At 33.4% G+C, this 24,524-nt stretch overlaps 1 protein-coding gene across 1 annotated transcript in view; it reads right to left on the reverse strand.

Annotated features, from left to right (window-relative positions):
• Positions 1-6,117: 6,117 nt before the first annotated feature.
• LOC136851594 (CLK4-associating serine/arginine rich protein-like) overlaps positions 6,118-24,524 on the reverse strand; it is a 50,928-nt gene continuing 32,521 nt past the window's right edge. Inside the window, exons 13-18 of the mRNA XM_067125891.1 lie at positions 24,090-24,156; positions 18,807-18,912; positions 12,077-12,293; positions 11,221-11,399; positions 8,489-8,818; positions 6,118-7,968 (exon numbers count right to left, since the gene is read on the reverse strand). Coding sequence (XP_066981992.1) covers positions 7,923-7,968; positions 8,489-8,818; positions 11,221-11,399; positions 12,077-12,293; positions 18,807-18,912; positions 24,090-24,156 — 945 coding nt within the window. The 3' untranslated portion in view covers positions 6,118-7,922. The remainder of the gene's footprint in view (positions 7,969-8,488; positions 8,819-11,220; positions 11,400-12,076; positions 12,294-18,806; positions 18,913-24,089; positions 24,157-24,524) is intronic.

The raw sequence follows: 24,524 nt of genomic DNA on the forward strand, positions 1-24,524 counted from the left end.
TCATCAAAGGGTGAGACTTTCTTTATATTTAAACAAGACATTGGATTATTAGGTACTTCAGAAACAAATATTTGTTTATTGTCTGTCAAATCTTGGTAAAAATCGTGATAAGCGGGACACTTGCCAGCTGAATTTTGGTTGAAAAATATTATTTAAAAAATTTGCAAATGTTTGTAAAAGAGCTCAGATGGAAAACAGTTATTAATAAAATATTGGTTTAGAATTTCAGTGTGAAACCACTCCAATCAGATGTTAAACTAAGGCCCTGTGGAAGAGGTAGACAAAGAATTGCTTAAAACTAAAGAAACAGTGGCTATAAAAATTAGAACCAGACCGGTAAAACATTTTTTCCTAAAAATCGTGGTATTAAAATGATCATTCTTGAAACCATTATATCTAAGAAAGGCAATTTATTTTCAGAATTCGAATGTAAACTTTATGTTTGGATGCATTTGGTTGGCAAGAAATTCATCTGCTCGATCTTTGTTCCTGAGCAGTAGAAAGGTGTCATATATTTAAAAAAGCGGAAGGCAAGCTAAAGGGCAATCGTTCAGCAGGCGCTCCTCCAGGGAGCACATGAAAATATTTGCATAGGACCTAATAATAAAGTACATTGAAAGGAAATACAAGGAATTCTCCTTCTCCCCTAACTCGATGCTGTTCATCAGGTTTAAAGCAACCGCCTTCGACTTTGATATATATATAATATATATATATATATATATATATATATATATATATATATATTATAAATATATATATGTATAAATATATATATATATATATATATATATATATATATATATATATATATATAAATATATATATATATATATATTATATATATATAAATATATATATATATATATATATATATATATATATATATATATATATATATATATATATATATATATATATATATATATATATATATATATATAGATATATATATATATATATATATATATATATATATATATATATATATATATATATAGATATATAGATATATATATATATATATATATATATATATATATATATAGATATATATATATATATATATAATAATTAATGTTATGTATTGTATATATATATAATAATTTTAAAATGTGATTGTATATTATATATATATTATTTGGTAAATATGATTTTTGCATATGGACATAAATATATATAGAGTATTTTGTTTAAAAAATTAATAGTAATTTTATATTGTTAACAAATTAGGAAGAGGTTGTTTCAGAAATGTATCAAGAATTTTTACCACTTCTGGTCAAAGAAATGGGGCAAAATGGCCTGATTTGACCAAAGAAAATTATGACAAATTTTTTGTTAGCACCTTAAAACCTAAAAACCGTTGAGAGAAAATTAGAACTTGAAATGTGCACACAACCACCCCTGGCCTCCTAGAGTAACCATGTTGTTTTTGGGGTTTGTGGGTCAGATTTGCAAAGGAATGGAATTGTATAGAGTTTAGTTAAGACCAAGCACTGGGACCTATGAGGTTTCAGCGCTGAAAGGGAAATGAGAGTAGGTGGGTTTGAAAGGTGTAACATTGAACCCCGACAATGAAACATTTGTCAATGTGGATAGCAAGATGGAAAAAATGAAAATGGAGGTACAGGAAAAAATTGCATCTTGGGCTGGTTTGCAATTACAGTCATTGGAAATGGAGAAAATTTCCTCCAGAATTCATCTTACATGCACCATATTCTATGGGCATAATTATTGTAATTAACTGTTTTCCAAAGTTAATCAGTTGCATTAGTAATGGTCATGTATATATATATATATATATATGATTTATATTCCCATATCTTTATATATTATATTCTCGATATCAACAAATCATACAAAACCACCTCTCATCGTCACAACATTGGATATTAGAACTATTAAGCTGCAGATCATGTTCGATATGTTGGTATTTATATATTAAATTTGATTGCTTATCTCATTAGAATACAAAATGTGATTGTATTTGTGACAGTTATTTGGTAAAGGTGATTTTTGCTCGGCTCTCGTTTTGTTTTAAAGGAATCTTTGTATGAAATTGTGACTGTATCATCTACATAAAAGACGCAAAGTGATGAAAAACTTTCTGAACTTGAAACCAAGGTTTGAGCAAAAACTGTTTGTGAAGAATGAACTTAAGTTTCTTGAAATTTCTATAGTTCATCATTGAACCCCATTAATGTGTAATGTTCCATAAAAGGAATTCCAAAAATTATCATCCCAATCATTTGCATGTTGAATTAGCTTTGTTCATTTGGGGTTGAATGGAATATCAACAAAATCAAAACCACCTCTCATACAACATTGGAAATGCTTTTCTGTTGGTATTGTCAGCAAACTGATTGCTTATTTTAAATGTACATTGTACAGCTGCATTTGTTGAAAAATGATGTTTCTGAAATTATATTCATCTTATATCATTAACCAACATTATCATCCCAATCATTTGCAAAAGACTTTTATCTATGGGGTTGAAAAAAATCCTTCCTCATACTAAATGCTCCGTTGAAACTTTTTAAATGGCAGTTTTCTTGAAACTCATTGTATAGGTCATGATCTGTTTGCTTAGGGCCATTGCACCATTACCATTATAGTATAAAATATTCAGCTCCATGCTTAATGCTATTGCCTCTCAATAAAAAAATCAAAGCTTTGATACTATATTCCTAAAAATATTTTTTTATTAATAAAAAGAGGGGGGGTTACAAGAAACAAAATATAATAATAACTTTTATTGGTACACAAGAACAAACATATACATAATACATATGTACAATAAATTCATATAAATCTGATTCCTTAAACCAACTGTGGCAACAAAACAATTTCAAGTTACAGAGGTTAAGCTACCACCTGAGCTTCTGTTGTTCCTTAACTCAACAACAACCAAAGAGACAGGGCAAAATAAGAGTTTTCTCTCCCTCTCTAGAAATAATCTTCGAAATAGTAACTGCTACAAAATGATATAAGAATTTACTTATTATATATGGGACTGAAGTAGATTATTAAAATTCCCCTATAAAATTTCAAAGCTCATGAACTACTACTTTCATTCACAATTTGCTAATGTAACTACACTCCGCTACCTCTAATACTAATGAAAAAAATATAGCTGGATGACTGGTTTTGCACACACTGCTCAGTTTTAAAGAGACTTATGTCTGTTATACATACTTGACAAGATATATCTGTAATACCCACAATGGCCTCTGGAGAGGGCATTGTGGCTATTACCAATACATAAACTTCTGGTAAAAGTGACCAGTAGTCTATACTTTACAGTAACGAACCACATCATCTTACTTTTAAAATATTCACTGTATTCAAGTTGACACAGCATGTATGGAATGTTGGTATACATGAAAAGTGGTGTTTTGAAGACGGTGAAATTCACTGATTTTTTATGTTCATCACAAAATATAAAAAGGGATATCAAAGCAGCACCATTAACAAATGTATACTTTTTTTGCTGATGGTATCAACCCATCATGATAGTGAACTTCAGTTTCCCAAAAGAAGTTCCATAAGCGCATAGTAAGACTTACATTTGATAAAGACATAAGCTTTCTGAAGCAAACCAGTAATTGGAAACTGCCCACAGTACTACTCAATACCCTATGGGTCTAGGTACTTTAGGAACATTATATGTAAATATAAATATTGAGCCAAGTGTTTTTAAATCTGATATACTATTTATTACAGATAGGTCAAGCATCTGGTGTTGGTTAGTGCAAAAAAAATGTCAAATGTTTTTACTGCACACAATTGAAAATTTTATACCTTTTTCTTTGTCATTCATGAAAGTACGAGCTTTCCTGTCCAAATGATTCAATCATTGAATTTCTTTGAAAATGGATGACATGAAAGCAACCAAATGAGAATTTCACAATGAATAATTACTCACATGGGTACTAAAAACTAAAATAATCTTAAACTGGAAACAATGCTTAACTTGCATATTAAACAAAGGTACATTTTGCTTCAAAGAGAGTTTATTTTGCATTTCCAATACATCTTTCAGATTTATGAGGGCACAACACAATACAGGCAGCTACTCAACATTCCCCAAAAGGTAAGTAACATGAAACTTGTCACTGAAGAAGTGGGATGAAAAGCTACGAGTGCAAGGGTGTGAAGTAGAAGCCTATTGTTAAAATTATGCAAATTCATAGTCCAGTTGCAACAAAGACTAGCAATCATATATAACATGTGAAAATAATAAACCGAGTGCTGGGGATCAACTGTCATACCTTTAACTACAATGTGTAAAGATCTTGAAGTAATTTTCTCTAAAACCCATATAATGATGCTCCAATTCTATATTAACAAAATATATTTGCAGTGTCCGAACAGATGTCGGTGATTAAAAAAAAGTTTCAGTTTGACAAAATTCTGGTTTAGGGAGTTGATCTGAACACCGCAGTGTAAATACTTATGCTTGAAGATGGCTTACTCAAATACTAGCCAATAATATATCAAATACTAGCCAATAATATATTAAATGTTGAGACCTACTGATATCAATTCAGATATCATTCAATAAAAATTAATTTTCTATTCACAGAAATACCACAGCACAAATTGGCAAAACCATAACTACAGCCTCCTAGTTACAACATACATCCAGGTACAGTAGAAAATAATGAAAAACACTTGTAGAAGGATTATGAAAGAATTGCAACACTTTTATGATGCATGACAATGAAGGTTACAAATATGCTACACTTTGTGAAAGATGTGCTTTTAAGGCATAAAGCAAATACTGTACATGAGCATTTATTGTCAAATTACCATATGAAAATAACTATAGAAATTCAGTGGTCTTGGAATATATCATTTACTTATGTACATTTTCCTTTACTTGTCATGTGTCATGTTTATATACATATGTACAAACATTTACCTTTCAGTAGGGAGAAATCCTATACAATTTGCTTCTCCTAGCAAATAAGCTTGCATAAAGTTTATCCTAATAATTTCTTCCCTCATGAGAATAAAAAAAAAGTGTCCAGGAAATAGCATTCTAATGCTTAACCATAAAAATAAAATTAACAATACCCACATCATAATCACATATGGCAACTAAAGTATCCATATACTTGTGCCAAAAATATCATCCTAATATCAAGAACTATGTAAGGGGAGAGGGTTATCAACTACAATGTGTCTTACAAGTTAAACTGCAAGCAGTACTAAGGTTCTTTGCTGTGTCAACTTACTGGGTTCCATTATGTAACTGCCTTTCATCCACACCACTTGGCTGGTTCAACCTAGCTGTCTAATGTCTTTGACTTTGTCTTGCTCTTATTTACACCTCACCTTGAAATGAATCCTTTCGGTCTGCCCAACAACACTCAGAAGATGCAACTCAGTGGTATCAAACTACATTAAAAAAGGAAGACTATGAACAGGACTACATTAAGAAAATGTCTGTCTATGTGCAGCCCATTTCATGAATATTTTATTTATGACTTTTTTAACCCTTATAAAAAACTAAGCAACTTTCCATTCCATTGGGAATCCATCAGAACCACACTCTTAATCTTTTAGATGTACCCCATCTAAGTTAGAAACGTATGTTCTGCACTGAAAGCTGCACCTTACAAGGAATCATATGGGATAAACAATTATTGTCCTATCAAATCTAGTTACATTAACTGGATTGAATGAAAAACCAAATTTTGTAATAAATTACCTGACATAAAAAAAATGAAAGGAAAGAAGGGCACGCACAAATACAGTTTATAAAAAGTCATGTATATATGTACTATGTATATATATCTATATATAAATACATATATATATGTAATATATATATATAATGTATAAATACATATATATGTATATGCATATATTATATATGTATATATATATACATACATATAGTATATATATACAATATATATACATATAAATTATATATATATAAATATACAGTATATACACATAAATATACATATAAATATATACACATGCATATTTATAAATATACATATAATATACACATATATACATTATATATATACACACACACACACATATATATATATATATATATATATATATATATATATATATATATATATATATAGAATACCCATATATTCTTTCATATGCACAAACCCTCTAGAAAGAATATCTCTGCATACAGCTTTTGATAAGGGAACTTGATCCTACTTTTTCTAATATTGTTTACCAGCAAATTCTGGCAAAGAATAAACTCTAAAATACAACATTCATGCTATATCACAGGTACACTAGTAAAGGAACTGACTCTCAGTTGAGTAATCAAATATGGCACATTCAAACCATTCAATCTTGGACAAAGCTCAAACTGAAAATTTGTAACCTGTGAAAAATATAATCCATCAAGTTCAGAGTAAATAATCTCAAAGAAAGTCATAATCCAACCAAACAGATACTCCTGACCTGTTCATAATAAGATACAGAGTTGATGTATAAAATAATGCTGTTATGAAGTTGTTGAGATATAAATTGTAAACACCAATACCTCCTAATAAATACCATTTTTTTTACATGCTGTAAGTGGGAAAACTATTTTTAAAACATATGTATTTGACAAGGATGCTTATTCAAATCCAGTGCAGTGTCAATTAATATTCAACATTTTTACCCACATCTTTTAGTTTCAATCCCACATTATTTCATCTTCATACACTCATTATGCTTCACAAACAACAAGGATATGCTGTTCAAATGCTGTACCTTCAATAGTTCTGAACAAAAATATTATAGCTTTAACCTTAACTCCAATTCTTCAACTTATTTGTTAAATATCACAAACACACTGAATGGGTTTTGCCCAAAAGAGCTAATCTGAGTTTACTGGCAATTTTCTTTTTACTCATAATATGGCAACATATTTTTTCTTTTAGTACTTTTAATGAATGATAAAACAACTTGAGCTACAACCAATATAACACTTAATTATATTTTTTCCACATATCTTCTACACCCAAAATTAAATGTGGCATTATGGAATCACCACCAATAATACCAAGGAAACATCTACTGTATTAATTTCTTTTGGCTATTAAGAGCAACCATTATTGTTTCATCCACCAAACTTAATCTTTGCAATACTTGCGTACAAGTAGTAAACTTAACTGACTGTGCTACTGGAAAATGTAAATGTGCGAGGCAAAATAGCTGTGCAAACCTTGACATATGACAATGTAGCTTACTCAAGTTACGAAACTGAGCTACTCATACCACATTTATTCAGTTTCTTTTATCTATGAAATAATTTGAGGACATAGTACTACATCAGAAAATATATTATTAGCAAAGTAACACTATATAAAATCAAGTCACGTAAAATGTACAGAATACCTGTCAGAATGGGAAGATGTTACCAATATCAGTTTTTAGATGGACAATATAGTCCCCAAGTAAAATGACAAAAGTGTCAAGTCATATATATTCATCATATTCATTGCTACTGTATATCAAAACTACTGATTTCAAAAGCACCTATGTAAGGTAGATAAATTACTGATTACCATATCAAATTCAGTTTGATGACACATTAAATTATACATCCTAGGAAATGTAATTACAAAAAACTGTCTACCAGTGAACTTAACAGCCCTCCGCTGAGGGCAATTCCCAAAACAAAAGCCAGGTAATATCAGCTGCTCCATATTTTCCGGATAAATATACACTTTATATTAAAGCAATACAGTATTTCTTTTACCCATGCATAGGATCATTATTGGCAGTGCTCTGTCCACAATGGCATTGTAAACAGTCAGGCTTCACAAAGAAGGCTTCCCATGTATCAAACTTAGTGCTTTACATGTATCAAACTTTCTTTTTCATTAAAAAAAAATAGTTTTCACAATTCGTACCTTAATAAATTGAGATAAACGTTCTGTCCATCAATAATCAACTAAGCGTATTCTTCCTATGCGGCCACTGGGATCTCTGAAAGTACAAGAAAAAAGTTAACATGGTGTATGGTGCAGCTCATTTTTCATTATTTTTTTAAGTTTCAAATTTTGCACTATTCAGTACTGTACATACCCAGTAGCGTACACTAATAAGCCCCAATATGAGAATTTACTTACATGATTTATAAAAAAATTAGGGAATCTGGGCTAACTACTTTCAAAAGAATTGCATCCAAAATCTCCAAGTCTACTACAGTATCTACAATAACTTCTTCAAACAAGTGTTAGCTATCAAAATTCTATCTCAGCTAATTTCTTGTTTACCAATGAGGCTAAATTATATCTTGAAAGTACAGTTTTCCAGTTGCCATTATGATCAACAAATCTCTATGTGCCAATCAAATTGCATTTCTCCTGCCGAAACTATTCTGGTAATATGAACTGTGTTTAACATCTAACACAGTACACACTGATAAACAATAACAATGGTAAATATCTTTACATGTAATTACATAAAATAAAATTAGCCTTAAACAAAAGTATTTACTACTAACCTGTCTTCTGTTCCTGAACTCTGATTTGTAGGCTGGTGTTTACTTTGTTGAGAATAATCTCGGTTATAGTCACGGTGACTGTCTCTCGAGCTCTGGTTGTCTCGATGATGGTAGCTTCGGTGCTGATAATCCCTCTGTGACGTGCTTTGATGATCTCTATAGTTGTCACCTCGATCACGCTCTGAGCGTTCTTCTTTTGGCCTTTCATAATCCCTGCTCATTTTTCTTCTAATGCTACTGCTACTGTTGACTCTTCCACCAGAAACATAATCTCTACCACGACTTCTGCTGCGACTGCGCCGACTACTATAATGGTCTCTATCTCTGTCCCTAAATTGTAAAACAAATCACCAGTTAAAAATCAAATTTAATATTTCTCAAAATTCTGACCTAATAACAAACAGACTATTCTTATTTCCTCATTTTCTCCTAAATGTGATTTTAAATTTTATTTAACCAAAACCACTTTATTCTATTTTGATTTTATATCTAATCAAAATCTACCAATCTTTATGTTTCTTCTACTTTCGACCTTATCAGTCCCACCTCACCAATATCCCTCCTCACAACATCCATCCATCTGATCCACTGATGCCCCACACTTCTCCCCATTACTGGAATGTTCTTAGCTCTCTTGATTGGTTCCACCTCCTCTCTTCTATTACATGGCCATAGTATCTGAGACGAGCTTCCCTAGCCTTCTCCTTTACATATACCACACATTCTTCTTATATCTTGACTCTGCCTCCTTTCAAGTAGTGATATTCCAGCAGTCCATCTCACCATCCTCATCTCGATTCTTTCCAATAGTCCCTCCTCTTTCCTCTAAAGTGCCCAAGTTTTTGCCCCATATAATATTACAGGTCTGATAACTCTTATGAATCTTCATTCTGAGCCTTAATGGCATTGTCTTGTCTAAAACAACTCAGTTACTTCTCTCCATTTTTGTCATGCTTCTTTCACTATTTGTCTCAATGCTTTCTCAGTATCTCCCTCCTCTGCTATTACTGATCCCAAGTATTAAGCTCATCATTCTGTTTTAACACTCTACCATCTTCCACTTGAATGTTTACTACTTCTTCATGTCCTTCTTTACTACTAATCATAGGCTCTCTTTCCAATGTTCACTTTCACTCCTTTCTTTTCTAGGGCTCCTTTCCATGCTAAAAACCTATCTTGCAATTCTTCTTCTGTGTCTACTATAATGACTAAATCATCAGCAAACATCAGTTCCCACAGTTCTTCTTTGTTCCTTAATTCTAATGTCAACGAGGAACAAGAATGGACTCAGAGCTGATCCTGATGGAGGCCAGCCTCCATAGGGAATGCCTCCGTCTCCCCATATTTTGTCTGTACACTGGTTCTTGCCCCCTCGTACATCATCTTCACTAGCCTTACCAACTTCTCTGGTACTCCTCTCTTTCTCAAACACCAATAAACTACTCTTCTTGGTACCCTGTCATACATCTTCTCAAGATCCACAAAACACAAGTAAACTTTCCTGTTTCCTTCTAAATACTTCTCTTGGACCTGTCTTACTATAAAATAGCATCCACTGTGCTCTTCCCTTTCATAAAATCAAACTGCTCCTCATGTACATCTGTCAACTCTCTCAACCTTCCTTCTACTATTCTTTCTAGTATGTTGAATACATATTCCAAAAGCTTTATTCCTCTGTAGTTTCCACTGTTTAACATGTCTCCTTTTTGTTTATACGTTTTAATCAGCCAAATATCATTCCAGTCCGCTGGCATTTCCTCTACACACCGCATCTTTTCCAATAGTGTGTGCACCCACTCTTTGCCTAGATTTCCCAATACTTTAATTTTTTTTTATTGTTACCTCTGACTTTCCTACAGCTTTATTTACTTTTTCTTTCTTTATAACATTCTCGACTTCACTGTCTCTGATGTTTGCTACTGGTCCTAATGGAGGAACATTTTCCAGTTCTTTACACTCATTCTCAGTGTTTAATAGCTGTGAAAAATATTCTTTCCATCTTCTCTTGACCTCTTCTTCCTCAATTAAGATATTTCCATTTTCATCTTTAATAATTCCTATCTCTCCTACATCCTGCATGTCTTTTCCTCTTGCTTCTACAATTCTGTAGGTTATCTTTTCTCCCTCTGGTGTTCCCATCTTCTCATACTACTCTGTCATGGCTTCTCCCTTTGCAATCGCTATCTTTCTCTTTGTTTCCCTCTTTGTCCATCTATACTTCTGACTTGTTTGGTTGTTATCTTCTTCCCACCCTCTTCTGGCTATACTCTTTTCCTTCACAGCTGTTTGAACCTATTGATTCCACCACTATATTTCTCTTTCCTGTTGCTGCTTACCACTTGTCCTCCCACATACCTCTGCTGCTGCTGGAACCACAATCTCTTTCATATCATCCCGTATCTCTTCAGGTGATTCTGACATTCCATTTACATATCTCTCTTCTCTGGCTCTTTCCACTTTACTTCTGAACTCTCTTGCCTTCTCCTCCTTCAGCTTCAAGTTCTGATCCTCCTATTCCAGGCTGGAACTTTTCTTTTCCTTACTGCTTTCAACTTAAAATCTACCACTACCAGTTTATGTTGAGCTACAACAGATTCATTTGGAATAACCTTACAACCTTGTATGTTTAGCAGTCAACATATAACAATTCCACTTCAATAAGAGGGTCACAGATGTAAAATCAGATTCTCTTTTAGTGAAAAATTTGTTTGATATTTATTAATTAGACTTACCAGCGACTTGCAGGACTGTGGGATCTTGATCTTCTTTTAACAACTTCTCGATATCTAAGAGAAGACTGGGAGTCCTTATGAGAAGAATCCCACTGACGACCAGAATGCTCACGACTGTACTCTGCAATGTTACGTTCCCTGTTACGAGCCCCATCAACTCCCCATCTACCAGAGTTAGTCTGAAAAATTAATAAACAACCAGAAATTAATTTAAAATCCAGAACTTTTAAACATAATTTACAGCTCTTACCTGGACTGGTAAACATACCTTTAAGGTACAAGAATGAGTACAATGAGTAATTTTTTAAAAACTGGGGGTGCCAGAGCCAAATTCATCATACTTATTAAATATCCTGTGATAAAAGAACCAAATCTGATACATAAGCACCAGCCCATGGAAAGCACACTGAGCACAAATCAGTTACCAGAACTGCATGACAATAATTACATCACTGATTTTAATGACTGAAGTTTCATAAAATCTTATGCTTGTACTTCACTACACTCTTTTGATGAAAGATGGAATGACCTTTAATACTGCTCCTCTTTCCAAACTTTGTTCTATAATGCTAAAATTGTAGAGGAAATTCCAAGATATTGATTTTCATTAAATTTACTTTTTCATCTTACATACTAATACTGTATTCAATTTCAATGTCTTTTTTAAGGACCACTAATATAACTCCTGTAACTTCAGAATACCTGGTTTGCTCAAATGTCTATTTCACATGATAAAGAATAAAAATCTTTCATTAACTCAAATAACTACCAATGATATTTCACAACAAAACCCACTCCTCTAAAATTTTAAAATGATGATGTACAGGTATTCAACTGTTAGCAATATCAAACTTACTTGTTTTTGAGAAAGAGGTGATTTTGATCTGGACCTTGACTCATGACGTGACCTAGTTTTTTGCTGTGACCTTGACCTCTGTCTGGATCTTGACCTTTGTCGAGAAGGTGAGCGTGACCTTGACCGGGAATTAGATCGAGAACGTGAACCAGAGCGAGACCGAGAACCCACACTACTGGAATCTTCACCTTGAAGCCTGTGGCGTTTCTCTCGTTCTCTGTAAACAAAGAAGAATATTCATAAACACAAAACAACGATGGCAGTGTCAATAAAAATTAGTACAGTATTGTAAACATACACTTATGACAATGTAAACAAAAAAGAATACTTGCCAAAAAAACACTGATAGCTAAGTAAACATCATTAAAGATTATTGTATTTGTAAACAAACGATACTCATGACAGTGTCCATTCCAACTAATTTAATGGGGAGAATAATTTATTGAATTTACTTGTATTAAAACATGACTTTCAGCACCAGAAAATTTCTAAACAATGATAAATGAGAAATGTGTACATTAATGATAAACAAGGATGTATGAAGAACAACAGTAATTTTCAGATACTAGCAAAAAGTTTTTTCTTTTTTATCCAGGTCCACACTCAAATTTAGGTATAAAACTTGGTTAATCACACAAAATTATATACGCTGACTGACAGACTAAGTTTCCCTGTCGTACAAAGTCAAAACTGTAACCAAGCTGAGGTCAGTGTTTTAGAATTCTCTCTCAGTTGTAGAAACATTTACTGCTGTTCCTCCAAATTTGTGAGTTAAGAGTGCAGTCAACAGATCTGAAAACCAAGCTACTGGCAACTACTGATTACAGTGATATCATACAGGTAAACTGCTCTCAAACCTCTTTAGTAACAACAGGTGTCTAATTTATAGTATGATAACATAAATTGCACATTCATTATAAGAGTAAGCCTCTTAAAGCTATTTACATAAACAACTATATTGTTATTTCTGCAGTACATTGCTAAAAAAATTGAGTAAACTTTTGTATGCCATTACACAGAAAACTTAACCCATGTCTTTATTATTAACAGCTATAATACTGTTGATCAAACAGTCTTAATAATTTTTTTAAAATCTGAAACCAAGCTAATAAAAACATGGCAGAGGAAAATATACAAAATAACTGAAAGGAAGGGGCAGTAATAGACTCTGATAAAAGTAAAAAGATCCCTCAACAAAGGACTATAGCAAATTTGTGAATGCCAATCAGAGTGCTACTCGTCTGTATTCAGCCCCAAACTCAGATCACAAGATAGGGGATCCAACTGCATTCTTTGACCTAAGTGGCAATGATCTTGCAACAGTATGAAATACTGACTTTACAGAAATGATTGAAAAGGAAATTCTACTCGCTTAGAGTTAGCTCTGCAGCCAGACCAGACTGCCTCCTGGCAATGCTACTGAAGTCAAGTAAAAGAGAACTAAATGAGAATCATTAACAAATAATGACATTCCGAATATCTTTGATTACACAGTCACTCTCGCAAAACTAAAGCCAAATATTGTAAGCTGTCTCCCAAAACCATACAGTCCTATATCTCCAACATCCCACTTTTTCAAGACTTGTGAAAATCACAAGGAAAGCAGTCATCAATCATCTGACTGGTGGCATACATGGGAAATCTATAGTATTACAGCTAATCACCCATATAGTTAATAATTAAAATTCCAGAACTGGTCAGTGAAACTGACACTATTTATTTTGACTTTACCAAGGCCCTTTGACAAAGCTGACCACTTCAAACTATGCAACAAGCTCAAGGAAAAATGGATAGGTGGACCTGGAGGAGTCTGACTTCACGACTTCCTCTCCAATTGAATGCTTCAAGTACCAGCTAATGGAGCATCATCAACATTGATAACCACCTGGAAAGCTTATTTATATACAAGTTGTTGATGATTCTCATGTCCTGACTTTACCAGACTCATGCAAAAACTGTGAATACTGTCAAAACTAATATGGTATCGTCTATCCCTTTGCACAAAGGAACCTTTAACATAAGGAAAAATTGAAAAACAAACTTGTGGGTAAGAAATTATTAGGAAATAATTATTATCTTGACCTATACAGAAATCCCATTATGATAAAGGTCTATATTAAGTTTTCAAAGACTTAAGATGGTCTACCCATAAAAGAATCAAAGTAAACTCTTATAAGCAATTGGCATGGATGCTGATAATATTCCAGAGAGAGGTATTGACACCATGTGCATTCTATGGGTGATGATGACTAAACCAACCATACACTAATGCTCCCCAGCATGGCCAAATAGGCTGTATGTAATGTGCAGCTTCACAAGACCAAATAGGCTGTAGTGTAATATGCAGCTTCACAAGGAAAGTTAACAATTATAACTTATTATATGCAAGACTGAAGATGATATTGAATAACATACAGCTTTGGCATGAATGCTGTAAAATCAAAGATGGCTTGATTCCAAATCTACCTGTACACCCATTAACATCAGGAATCTTTGCTTTCATTTCTACCACAGTCCTGGTGGTAAAACTGGTTTAAGATGTTTTCTGCCTCAATCTAATCTATATCACAATCTAGATGAGCCTGCTTATATATCATAATTTGCACTCAGTGACTTTAACCTATGGAGCTGTGTACCTCACTGTATCTCAACTACCAGATGAGCCAAGATGCAATGTAGTCTTGATCCAGAAAGTCTATGATTGCCTGGCCCAGAATCTCTTCTTCTCTTCCTTTTAATAATCATACAGTACTAATATTTTATAATATTATTGAATTTTATTAGTACTGTACCGTATACTACCAACTTTATTACCATGAAAAATAGTTCATCTATTCATGTTACTGTAAACAATAACAACACAGGACAAGAAAACTGGTTGCAAGTTTGTGTAATGATCAAAAGGGGCATAAAGAGCCATTGCAGACATTACTGTATTCTGACCAAAAACTGCAGTGCATTTACTAAGTTGGTGGGAATATGAAAGTTGTTACTCATGGTTTTATTTATATGAAGAAAAGACTATTGGTTTGTACAGTAATACCTTGATCTTACACAATTCGAGTTGTGCGAATTCACAGATACGTGAACTTTTCATTGGAACCTAACTAAGTGTCATGGGCGATTTTTTCACAGACATGCAACATTTGCGAATCCTTGAGAAACCCTGCAAAAGTGTTTGTTTAAATTATTATGTAATTTATAAGTTTTCAAGCTTTTATGTGAAAATTAAATAACATTAAATGATGAAAATAATAATTCTCTCTCTCTCTCTCTTACTGAGATGAGAGAATTTTTAATGTTACATGTACAATAAATGTTTATTTGTTTTGTATGATAAATAAATGATTTACCTAACAATAAGTACTAATTTTCAAATAATCATGAATTTCCATCTTTTGATATTTAACCCTTAAACAAAAGTGTCTGTCGATGCCTCGTTCGGGAGTTACAAAAAAAGTTTTTCAAAAATCACAGCATGCTTAGTTTTTATTATGCCTCTATTTACAAAAGTGTCTGTCGTATGCTGCGTTCGGGAGTTAGCGCTGAGCGGAAAAAGTTTTTTCAAAAAATCACAGCATGCTTAGTTTTTACGATTATGAGTTCATTTTTGGCTCCTTTTTTGTCATTGCCTGAAGTTTAGTATGCAACCATCAGAAATGAAAAAAATATCATTATCATATATAAATATTGAAATATATGACCGTGAAAAAAAAATTTCATATATAATTGTATACAAATAGTGCTGTGAGCAAAACGGTTACAGCTAACGAGTTATTTTTTGTTTCGTTGTATTGTACACTAAATTACGATGATTTTGGTATATAACAAATTGTAAAACGATCAAAGCAACACAGAAAAATATTATCACAAAATGATGCATGAATTAATAACGCGACATAAAAAAAAAAATTTTTTTCAAAAAATTTACCATAAATCGAAATATTGTGCTAGAGACTTCCGTTTATTGCAAAATGAAGGTAATTGATTGAATATTACTAGACTGTAAGTGTTTTAGCTTACAATTGCAGTTTTCAACCATTTCGGTCGAGTTAAAGTTGACCGAAGGTAGAATTTTTTCTATTTATTGCAATTTATATGAAAATATTTCAAAACTGATAAAAGCTACAACCATGAGTTATTTTTTGTTGTATTCTACATGAAAATGCACATATTTTCACATATAAAACTTTATGTAACAACTAACATAAAATGGTGCAAACATTACGACAAAGTGACGAAAGAATTTCTGAGATGTTTGGCCGAGTTACCGCGCGGACGTATGGAAAAAGTTTTTTTCAAAAATTCACCATAAATCGAAATATTGTGTTAGAGACTTCCAATTTGTTGTAAAATGAAGGTAAATGATTAAATATTACTAGAATGTAGGAGTTTTAGTTTACAATTGCGTTTTTCGACCATTTCGGTCGAGTTAAAGTTGACCGAAGGTTGAAATTTTGGCACATCATGATTTATATGAAAATATTTCAAAACTAATAAAAGCTACAACCATGAGTTATTTTTGTTTGTATCTAAATGAAATTGCACACATTTTCATATATAAAACTTTATGTAACGACTAATATAAAACGGTGCAAACATTACGACAAAGTGACAAAAGAATTTCCGAGATGTTCGGCCAAGTTACAGCACGCGGACGTAAGGGAATAGTTTTTTTTTCAAAAATTCACCATAAATCGAATTATTGTGCTAGAGACTTCCAATTTGATGCAAAATGAAGGTAAATGATTGAATATTACTAGAATGTAAGAGTTTTAGCTTACAATTGCGTTTTTCGACCATTTCGGTCGAGTCAAAGTTGACCGAAGGTTGAAATTTGGCACTTATCATGATTTATATGAAAATATTTCAAAACTGATAAAAGCTACAACCATGAGTTATTTATTGCTGTATTCTACATGAAATTGCGCACATTTTCATATATAAAACTTTATGTAACGACTAATATAAAACGGTGCAAACTTTACAACAAAGTGACAAAAGAATTTCTGAGATGTTCGGCCGAGTTACTGTGCCCGGACGTAAGGGAAAAGTTTTTTCAAAATTCACCATAAATCGAAATATTGTGCTAGTGACTTCCAATTTGTTGCAAAATGAAGGTACATGATTGAATATTACTAGAATGTAAGAGTTTTAGCTTACAACTGCGTTTTTCGACCATTTCGGTCGAGTCAAAGTTGACCGAAGGTTGAAATTTGGCACTTATCGTGATTTACATGAAAATATTTTCAAACTGATAAAAGCTACAACCATGGGTTGTTTTTTGTTGTATTTTACATGAAATTGCACACATTTTCATATATAAAACTTTATGTAATGGCTAATATAAAACGGTGCAAAAATTATGACAAAATGATGAAAGAATTTCCGAAATTTTCGGCAGAGTTACCGCGCAGACGTAAGGAAAAAGTTTTTTTCAAAAATTCACCATAAATCGAAATATTGTGCTACAGACTTCCAATTTGTTGCAAAATGAAGGTAAATGATTGAATATTACTAGAATGTAAGAGTTTTAGCTTACAATTGCGTTTTTCGACCACTTCAGTCGAGTCAAAGTTGACCAAAGGTTGAAATTTTTTGTAGTCGACGTACCGTATGTCCATTCGGCACCCAACAGACAATTCTAGTCGACGTATGGTACGTCCAGTTGGCGTTTAAGGGTTAACATAAGAATAACTTCTCTCTCTGCCTCCATAATAACTCATAAATAATTTAACTCTCTCTCTCTCTCTGCCTCCGTAATAATTCATAAATAATTTAACGCTCTCTCTCTCTCTCTCTCTCATTCGTAGTTAGTGCTCAAACATTTTTACAACTTATTTCTCTGTACATCTTTACCTGTACAGTAGACAGTTTAAATTGATCTAATTTTACCTGTACCATTAATGAACTGTAAATAGGCTAGTGTGGCAAATACATTCTACAACAGAGATATAATAACTAAGAGCTGTATTAGTTCAAATAAAAAACACTGTTTGTTCACGAAAAAGCATATCAGAACAAAAAGAAAGAGACGCAGAACAAAGAAGTTCTTAAAACAAGGTTGAGAAGACTCCTAAAAATAGATCAGCCGGAGGGGGGAGAGAGAGAAATTCTCTTCCAACTCTATTTTTATGTCAACCATTTATTTCTTTTTTTAAGGGTAATGTGTTATGCCAACTTTTAAATGAAATTACAGTAACTTTAATTTCATTTAAAAGTTAACTTAATACTTTGGGAGCATGATTAGGGTCATATCTAGTGTTTAAACTCCAGAAATAAGCCTTTATTAACATTTTTTTAGACCGTGCCAAACTTATGCAAAAATTCGCCTTGCGCGAGGGGTTCTGGAACCTAACCTCGCATAAGTTCGGGGTATGACTGTGTTGCTACTACACATTTTTTGCTAATAAGTGTACTGTGCTAAGGTATTTTGCATTTTTAAGTGTGTTTTATAAACTTGCCCTCAATTGTGTTAGTGTTCAGAATATTATTTTATCTTTATCATGCCACAGTTTACTACAAGCTTTTTTTAATATATTCATAACAGGTATCAATATTAACTTTCCATTCCCAAACTGAAACAATATACAAATACTACTGCAATATTTAAAAATACTGCATCACCACTTTAGAGAACTATGGATTTCTCATGATTACCAGAAGATTTATATTCCTTATTATCAACTTGATCCTCATAAAAGCCACGAAATAAAGAGATAAAACTCACCTTCTTCGCAATCTGATGGCCATTTCTCTCAATTCCTCTTCTCTATCTTGACGCTCCTGTTCAGCTTTTTCTGCCCTTTCTCTTTCAAGACGCTTATCCGCCTTGACTACGTTGTGTAGTATTCATAACAAATCGTAAAATAAAACATTTTTATACACTGACATACACTGTGTATAATAGATGAAGGAAACAGACAGAGGTAATCATGTATATCTAAACTAGTTCTGTGACTTGATAATTAGAAAAAAATTGTAACACAACAAAATGACATAAATTTCCTTTCCGATACAATTACAAGCAATGCTAAAATACTTATCTCAAAACTAAATCTGCCCCCTATTACAGGATACATTTTGAAAAGCACTAAATAGGAACATTTTAATCAAATGACAGTGACTGACATCCTTAATCTTATTAAGAGAATGTATCCTAATAAAATCCATGTAATGAAAGTAAATGTGAAAATAATGGTAAAAATTATAAAACCACCTAAGTTGAGAATTTAAGTTAATACTCTGCAGAAAAATTAAATACTTCAGTAATTCCCTTGAAAAGAAAAAACACTACAAAAGAACAACATTCTACTAGAAACAGAACACAAACCTGATGGCAATACATCACACCACATACCAACATCCATGAATTAAATGCAACTATGCATTCTGCACTAGCAATCACACATACAATTGCTTCTCTTAATGTGCTTCTGTTGCTTCCCATACCCTAAAATTCCTTTCCCTTATTTCACACGCAGCAACCACCTGACTCCATTCCAGACATCATTGCCCACAACTTATGCCAGTCCCCAACAATTCTCAATATGGCAATATGGGAACAGGCAAGGTAACTAAACTGACATATCTTCTGATAGAGTTACTCATACAACAGCACACTACACTGGCATATAGAAACATTACAGACATAAAATCATCATAAGGACTAATTTCTCTACTAATAAATGTCACACAGGAGTGTTCTCTTATAATAATAGCCTTACATGGCTGTGTTCTACTGTAGTGCAGTTGTCCTTATGATACCATTCCTGTCTCCTCATTCCTATCTCTAAAATTCAATACATTAATTCAAATTTAAACTACATGTTATGAATAAGTCATGTACCCTAAATAAATGCAATGTTCAATTCCCAATACCTCAAATATTACACTACTCCTTTGCAATGACCCAAAAATGCAACCTTTACACAACCTGAGATATGTCCTTGTTGTCTTCAAAAACACCCCCTGTTACAATTAAATTTACGGCCACAATTTATGGTATGTTAGCTAATTCAAGTTTCATGGGGAGGCCTTGATTACTAATAATCCTTGAACTGCAAAGTCTCTTCCAAAAAACTGAATGACCTATTGAGTTTACATCTACTATATTAATATTTGGTCACTGTTTTTATACCAATCTTTTCCTCTGACATCTGACAAATTACCTCCACACCTTAAATTCCCTTACAAGTTCTCATCAATAGACTTCGTCAACAATCTGGATCCTTTTTACAGGTTACCCTCCTGGCAGTTCTATACCAAACACTTCTATCTACATGTTCCACCACCTTCTAAAGTGAACAACCCCTTTGATAACTATATATTTCAAACCCTTGATCAAAATATTAAATATCTGTGCAAGTCCACATAATAGTAACCAAAAAATTCTCAATGAATCTTCAGTACTCCTTAGCAATGTCCATCTACTTCCTAATCTTGGTATTCTGTAAAAATTGCTATAAAATGCTTTCTTCCCAACATTATGATTTACTACATGAAACCATGCTGCAAAAGCACTGTATGGAATTTCAAAAGCCACAGAAAGAAAACAATTACTGCCCAAATCAGTTTTGGTTGAACATGAAACACTTTCCCACTAAACTTTTCATATGGGTCTTGTAATATTCTATGTATAAAAGGCATGTACACCTATAAAGAAAAAGAATTACATTCTGTAAGGTGTAACCATAAAATGCTGGGATTTAAGGAGGACATATTATGAGAAGGGATATGAGGAACAGTTAGTCAGACTAGTAGTAAATATAGAAGCAGCAGGAGGACAACTGCCTGCTAAGAAGGACCACAAAATCACAAAAAACCCAAATGAAGAGCTGGAGCACCAGGCAGAATGTGAACAAGACAGAGGACAGAGCAGAAAATGCACTTCACAACAAACCCTTTGAAAGAAAATCTAACAAAAACATTAATGATGATGAAGAAGGCAAAAATTTAAGCATGGAGAACTCTGAATTACAGTGTAATTAATAAACATTTAAAACTAAAAATAGGTTCTCTAACATATAAATTCTACAATTTTTTAATGTTCCTTTCTTTAAAGAACAAAGGGACATTTATTGCTTGATCCAAATATACACTTCAATGGCATTACATCATGACTAAGAAGATTTCTATTCGAAAAGACACATCCCACATGTATTGTGGTGTTTGATTCAATATGGCCCAATTTAAAACCTTGACTAATTGCCTTAATACAAACAATCATCCTTCAAATGCTCTGAACTCCTAAAACAATCTTAGCTCACAAGAATCATGACTTATCTATCCCTTTCTAACAAGAGACCTTGGAGCAATGTTGCAAGTTTTTTTGTATGTTCCATGTAGTGTACATTTCTGAAACACCACAAAAAAATCAGGGCGACCATGACGTTATCAGAGCAATTTGTTGTGTGTGTGTGTGTGTGTGTGAAAACCCATGCGAAGTTGTAATGACAGTATATACCACAAAAAATGAAGTTAGATGAAGAAGATATTATTATCAATAGGCTAAAAATATTAAATTCTATAAGGATAATTGATATTTTCCCAGTCATTTATATATGAGTATCCAAGTCTGAGAGGGAAATGGTCACTGAAGCTTGATAACAGGGTGGTTCATTGGTGGGAGGTAGGTGAGCGGCAGAGCACCACCAACTCACCTACCAGTAGACAACTTTTTCCTTCAGCATCAAGGACTATGTGCACATGGTCAAGGTGAGATTATGACAAAAGGCTCTGGTCAGTATATCTGAAAAAATACACTACACAATTTGATATTTGTTCTTACAAGAATATAAATTATTGCCTTGTATGTATGAGACTTATTATTTAAGTGGGAAGACTGCATATCACACTTCACTAATAGTGTTCCATCACAACCAGATGATGACATTTTATTGGTCATGAGACCAACAACATGCAGAGGATGAAAGGGGGATCCTGTCCTTCCCATATAGGATGGGAACCACAGGTTTGTCAATAGCTAAATTTTGATGGGGCATAAAGGGTCCACATGATACTGTCCTAAAACCCCCTTTCCTTTGTCCCCAAAGTTATAAAGGGACCAGAGAGCACTCTGTCAAGGTCCACTCCAGCACTTACCCAGCCTGAATGTTGACTAGTGAGGAGATAAGGAAGATGGGAGAGGGAGAGGGTGCTAATCACTCAACCAGTCAACCCCAACTTTCTATCATTCTCGTACCTTAGGGCACCATGCTTTCCTGTCCGTGTGAAACTTAAGTAACTCTACAAACTGTTCAGCAGCAACCACAGGTCATAAGGAGGTGTCCAAGAACTTGTGGGTGAAATCCCTCAAGTAGAATGAGGTAAAGGTGGTCTGTCTACACCGGACCACTGCCCTCATTACTTAATGAGCCAAAAAGTTTCTCCTAAAACTTATGGACGAGGCCACTGACTGCATGAGCTCTTGCCCAGACTAGACAGTTATGCTGCTCACCAGACAACTCATATGCACACTTGCTCTTCTCACAAAACTAAAGAATTCTTACACATATCCTTCTCAAGCCTAAGATGCTGGGTCCTATTCAGATAGTACCACATGGCTCCTGCTTGACATGAAATATCTCATCTGGACTGTTACAAATGAAATCTCAAAGAGGTAAAGAGAGCTCTGAAATCTCTCACCAGGAACTGATAAGTTCTATGTTTTCATCACAAACTCGGGTGCAAACAAGAACAAGAGTGAGTCTAACCTGCTGACTGCCTGACTTGATATAAGAGGCCATGCAACATGCCAACATATGGGACCTACGGGCAGCACAATCTTCTCTCAGCATAAACAACAGGAACCAGCACAGCGATGGAATCGTCAACAGAGTTGACTTCCAAAGCAAGAGCACCAAGATTAGTAGACTCGTGGCTGAAGTTCAGTAGTCAAGGAAAGCAAAGGGAAACAAGGACAGACCATAAGCATATGGAGATTAACCTGGGAAGTTATCTTCATGTACACCAGGGGTATCACTAACAGAACACACATAGCCCTCCAGAAAACAGTAAAAGCTTCTTGGCCTTCCTGCATTTCCACTGCAAAAGAAGACCAGCCAGTGCATTCCTCATAGCAAATCAGGACAGCAGACTATACCCTTGTGTGGTCAGAATCTACAGCCATGGGTGACAAAAATAATCCATACACACTATCTCACCCGACAAACCTGTTGCTCAAATGCCACATGATCCTTATCTTAAAACAAATATATAATGAGAAATTTCAAGAGTGGTCACAAAGAAAATAGTCATCAACAGAAGAAATGGTTAAGAGCTTAAACACGAAAGGTCAAGTCAATGAAGAATGAGCAAGACCACACTGAAAGGCAGTCAAAGAAAAACTGCTTGGTTACCAAAGCACAAGTGAGCAGTGCCTTGCCACACTCACCTACCTAAAACCTATCAACCACCTTGTTACTAAGCTTCAACGACCATTTCCAGCTCAAGCCAGGAATACTACAAATCAAAAGGTGATAATCATACTTGCAGGATGACATTTACATATTGTGTAAATCTTTAAATGAAAAGCTAATACCAAAGCAATGCAATCACAAAAGGTATACAGTTTGCCTATTTAAATTTTCAAGAAAACTTTACAAACATATCTAATATATAACAAACTGATTTGATTGTTTCATAACAACTAGTGGGCATTTTAGATGAGCAAACTTAGTATCCAAATAAGGTAGTCAGCATAAGAATGACCTACTGAAAAGTAATATAGGCAACTACTTTCAATACACCAGAAATCCTAAGGAAAATCCATTTTATTTAAGATGTGTACTCCAATATATCTGTATGAATTATGTTACATATCAAAGGAGTCAGAAATGTAAAACAGTAAAAATCTAATGGAAATGAGTTAGAATTTTGTTTAGGTCATCTTATGAAATCTGCAGCATCTAAGCAGACCATGTTAGAACTCTGAAAAACCTACTCACTATGCTTGAAAAGAGAGAATATATACTAATTTTACTCATAAATAGGAGTGTTAAAATACACTCACACTGCTTTCTGAGAAGAGCTTGCATCTTCTTTTTTAATCTTTCTTGGGGCGTCAATTTGACTGCAGCCTGCAACAAAAATTCAACTTAGAAGACACCTTCAAAATAATTGTTAACTTTAACCTGAACACCTTTTGCCCCTGACTGCTAATCAAAGTCTAAAAAAAATCACTAAAAAAACATTCTTGCATAACCAACTGCAACAACATGAATTTTAATAGTAATGCAAAAAAAAATTACTAAAAAACATTCTTGCAAAACCCACTGCAACAACATGAATTTTATATTAACTATTCTTCCACTTTATAACAAAAACATTCAAGGAGCATGTAATCTGTTTAGAGCAACAATTGAACCATTTACTTCAGTCTCACAGAAACTTTAATTAGTATATGATTATATTGCAACTTTGACACACACTGTCTTTGGTATAGTTG

This window comes from Macrobrachium rosenbergii, chromosome 23 (genome assembly GCF_040412425.1).
Source record: "Macrobrachium rosenbergii isolate ZJJX-2024 chromosome 23, ASM4041242v1, whole genome shotgun sequence".
In the NCBI taxonomy this organism is placed as follows: Eukaryota; Metazoa; Arthropoda; class Malacostraca; order Decapoda; family Palaemonidae; genus Macrobrachium; species Macrobrachium rosenbergii.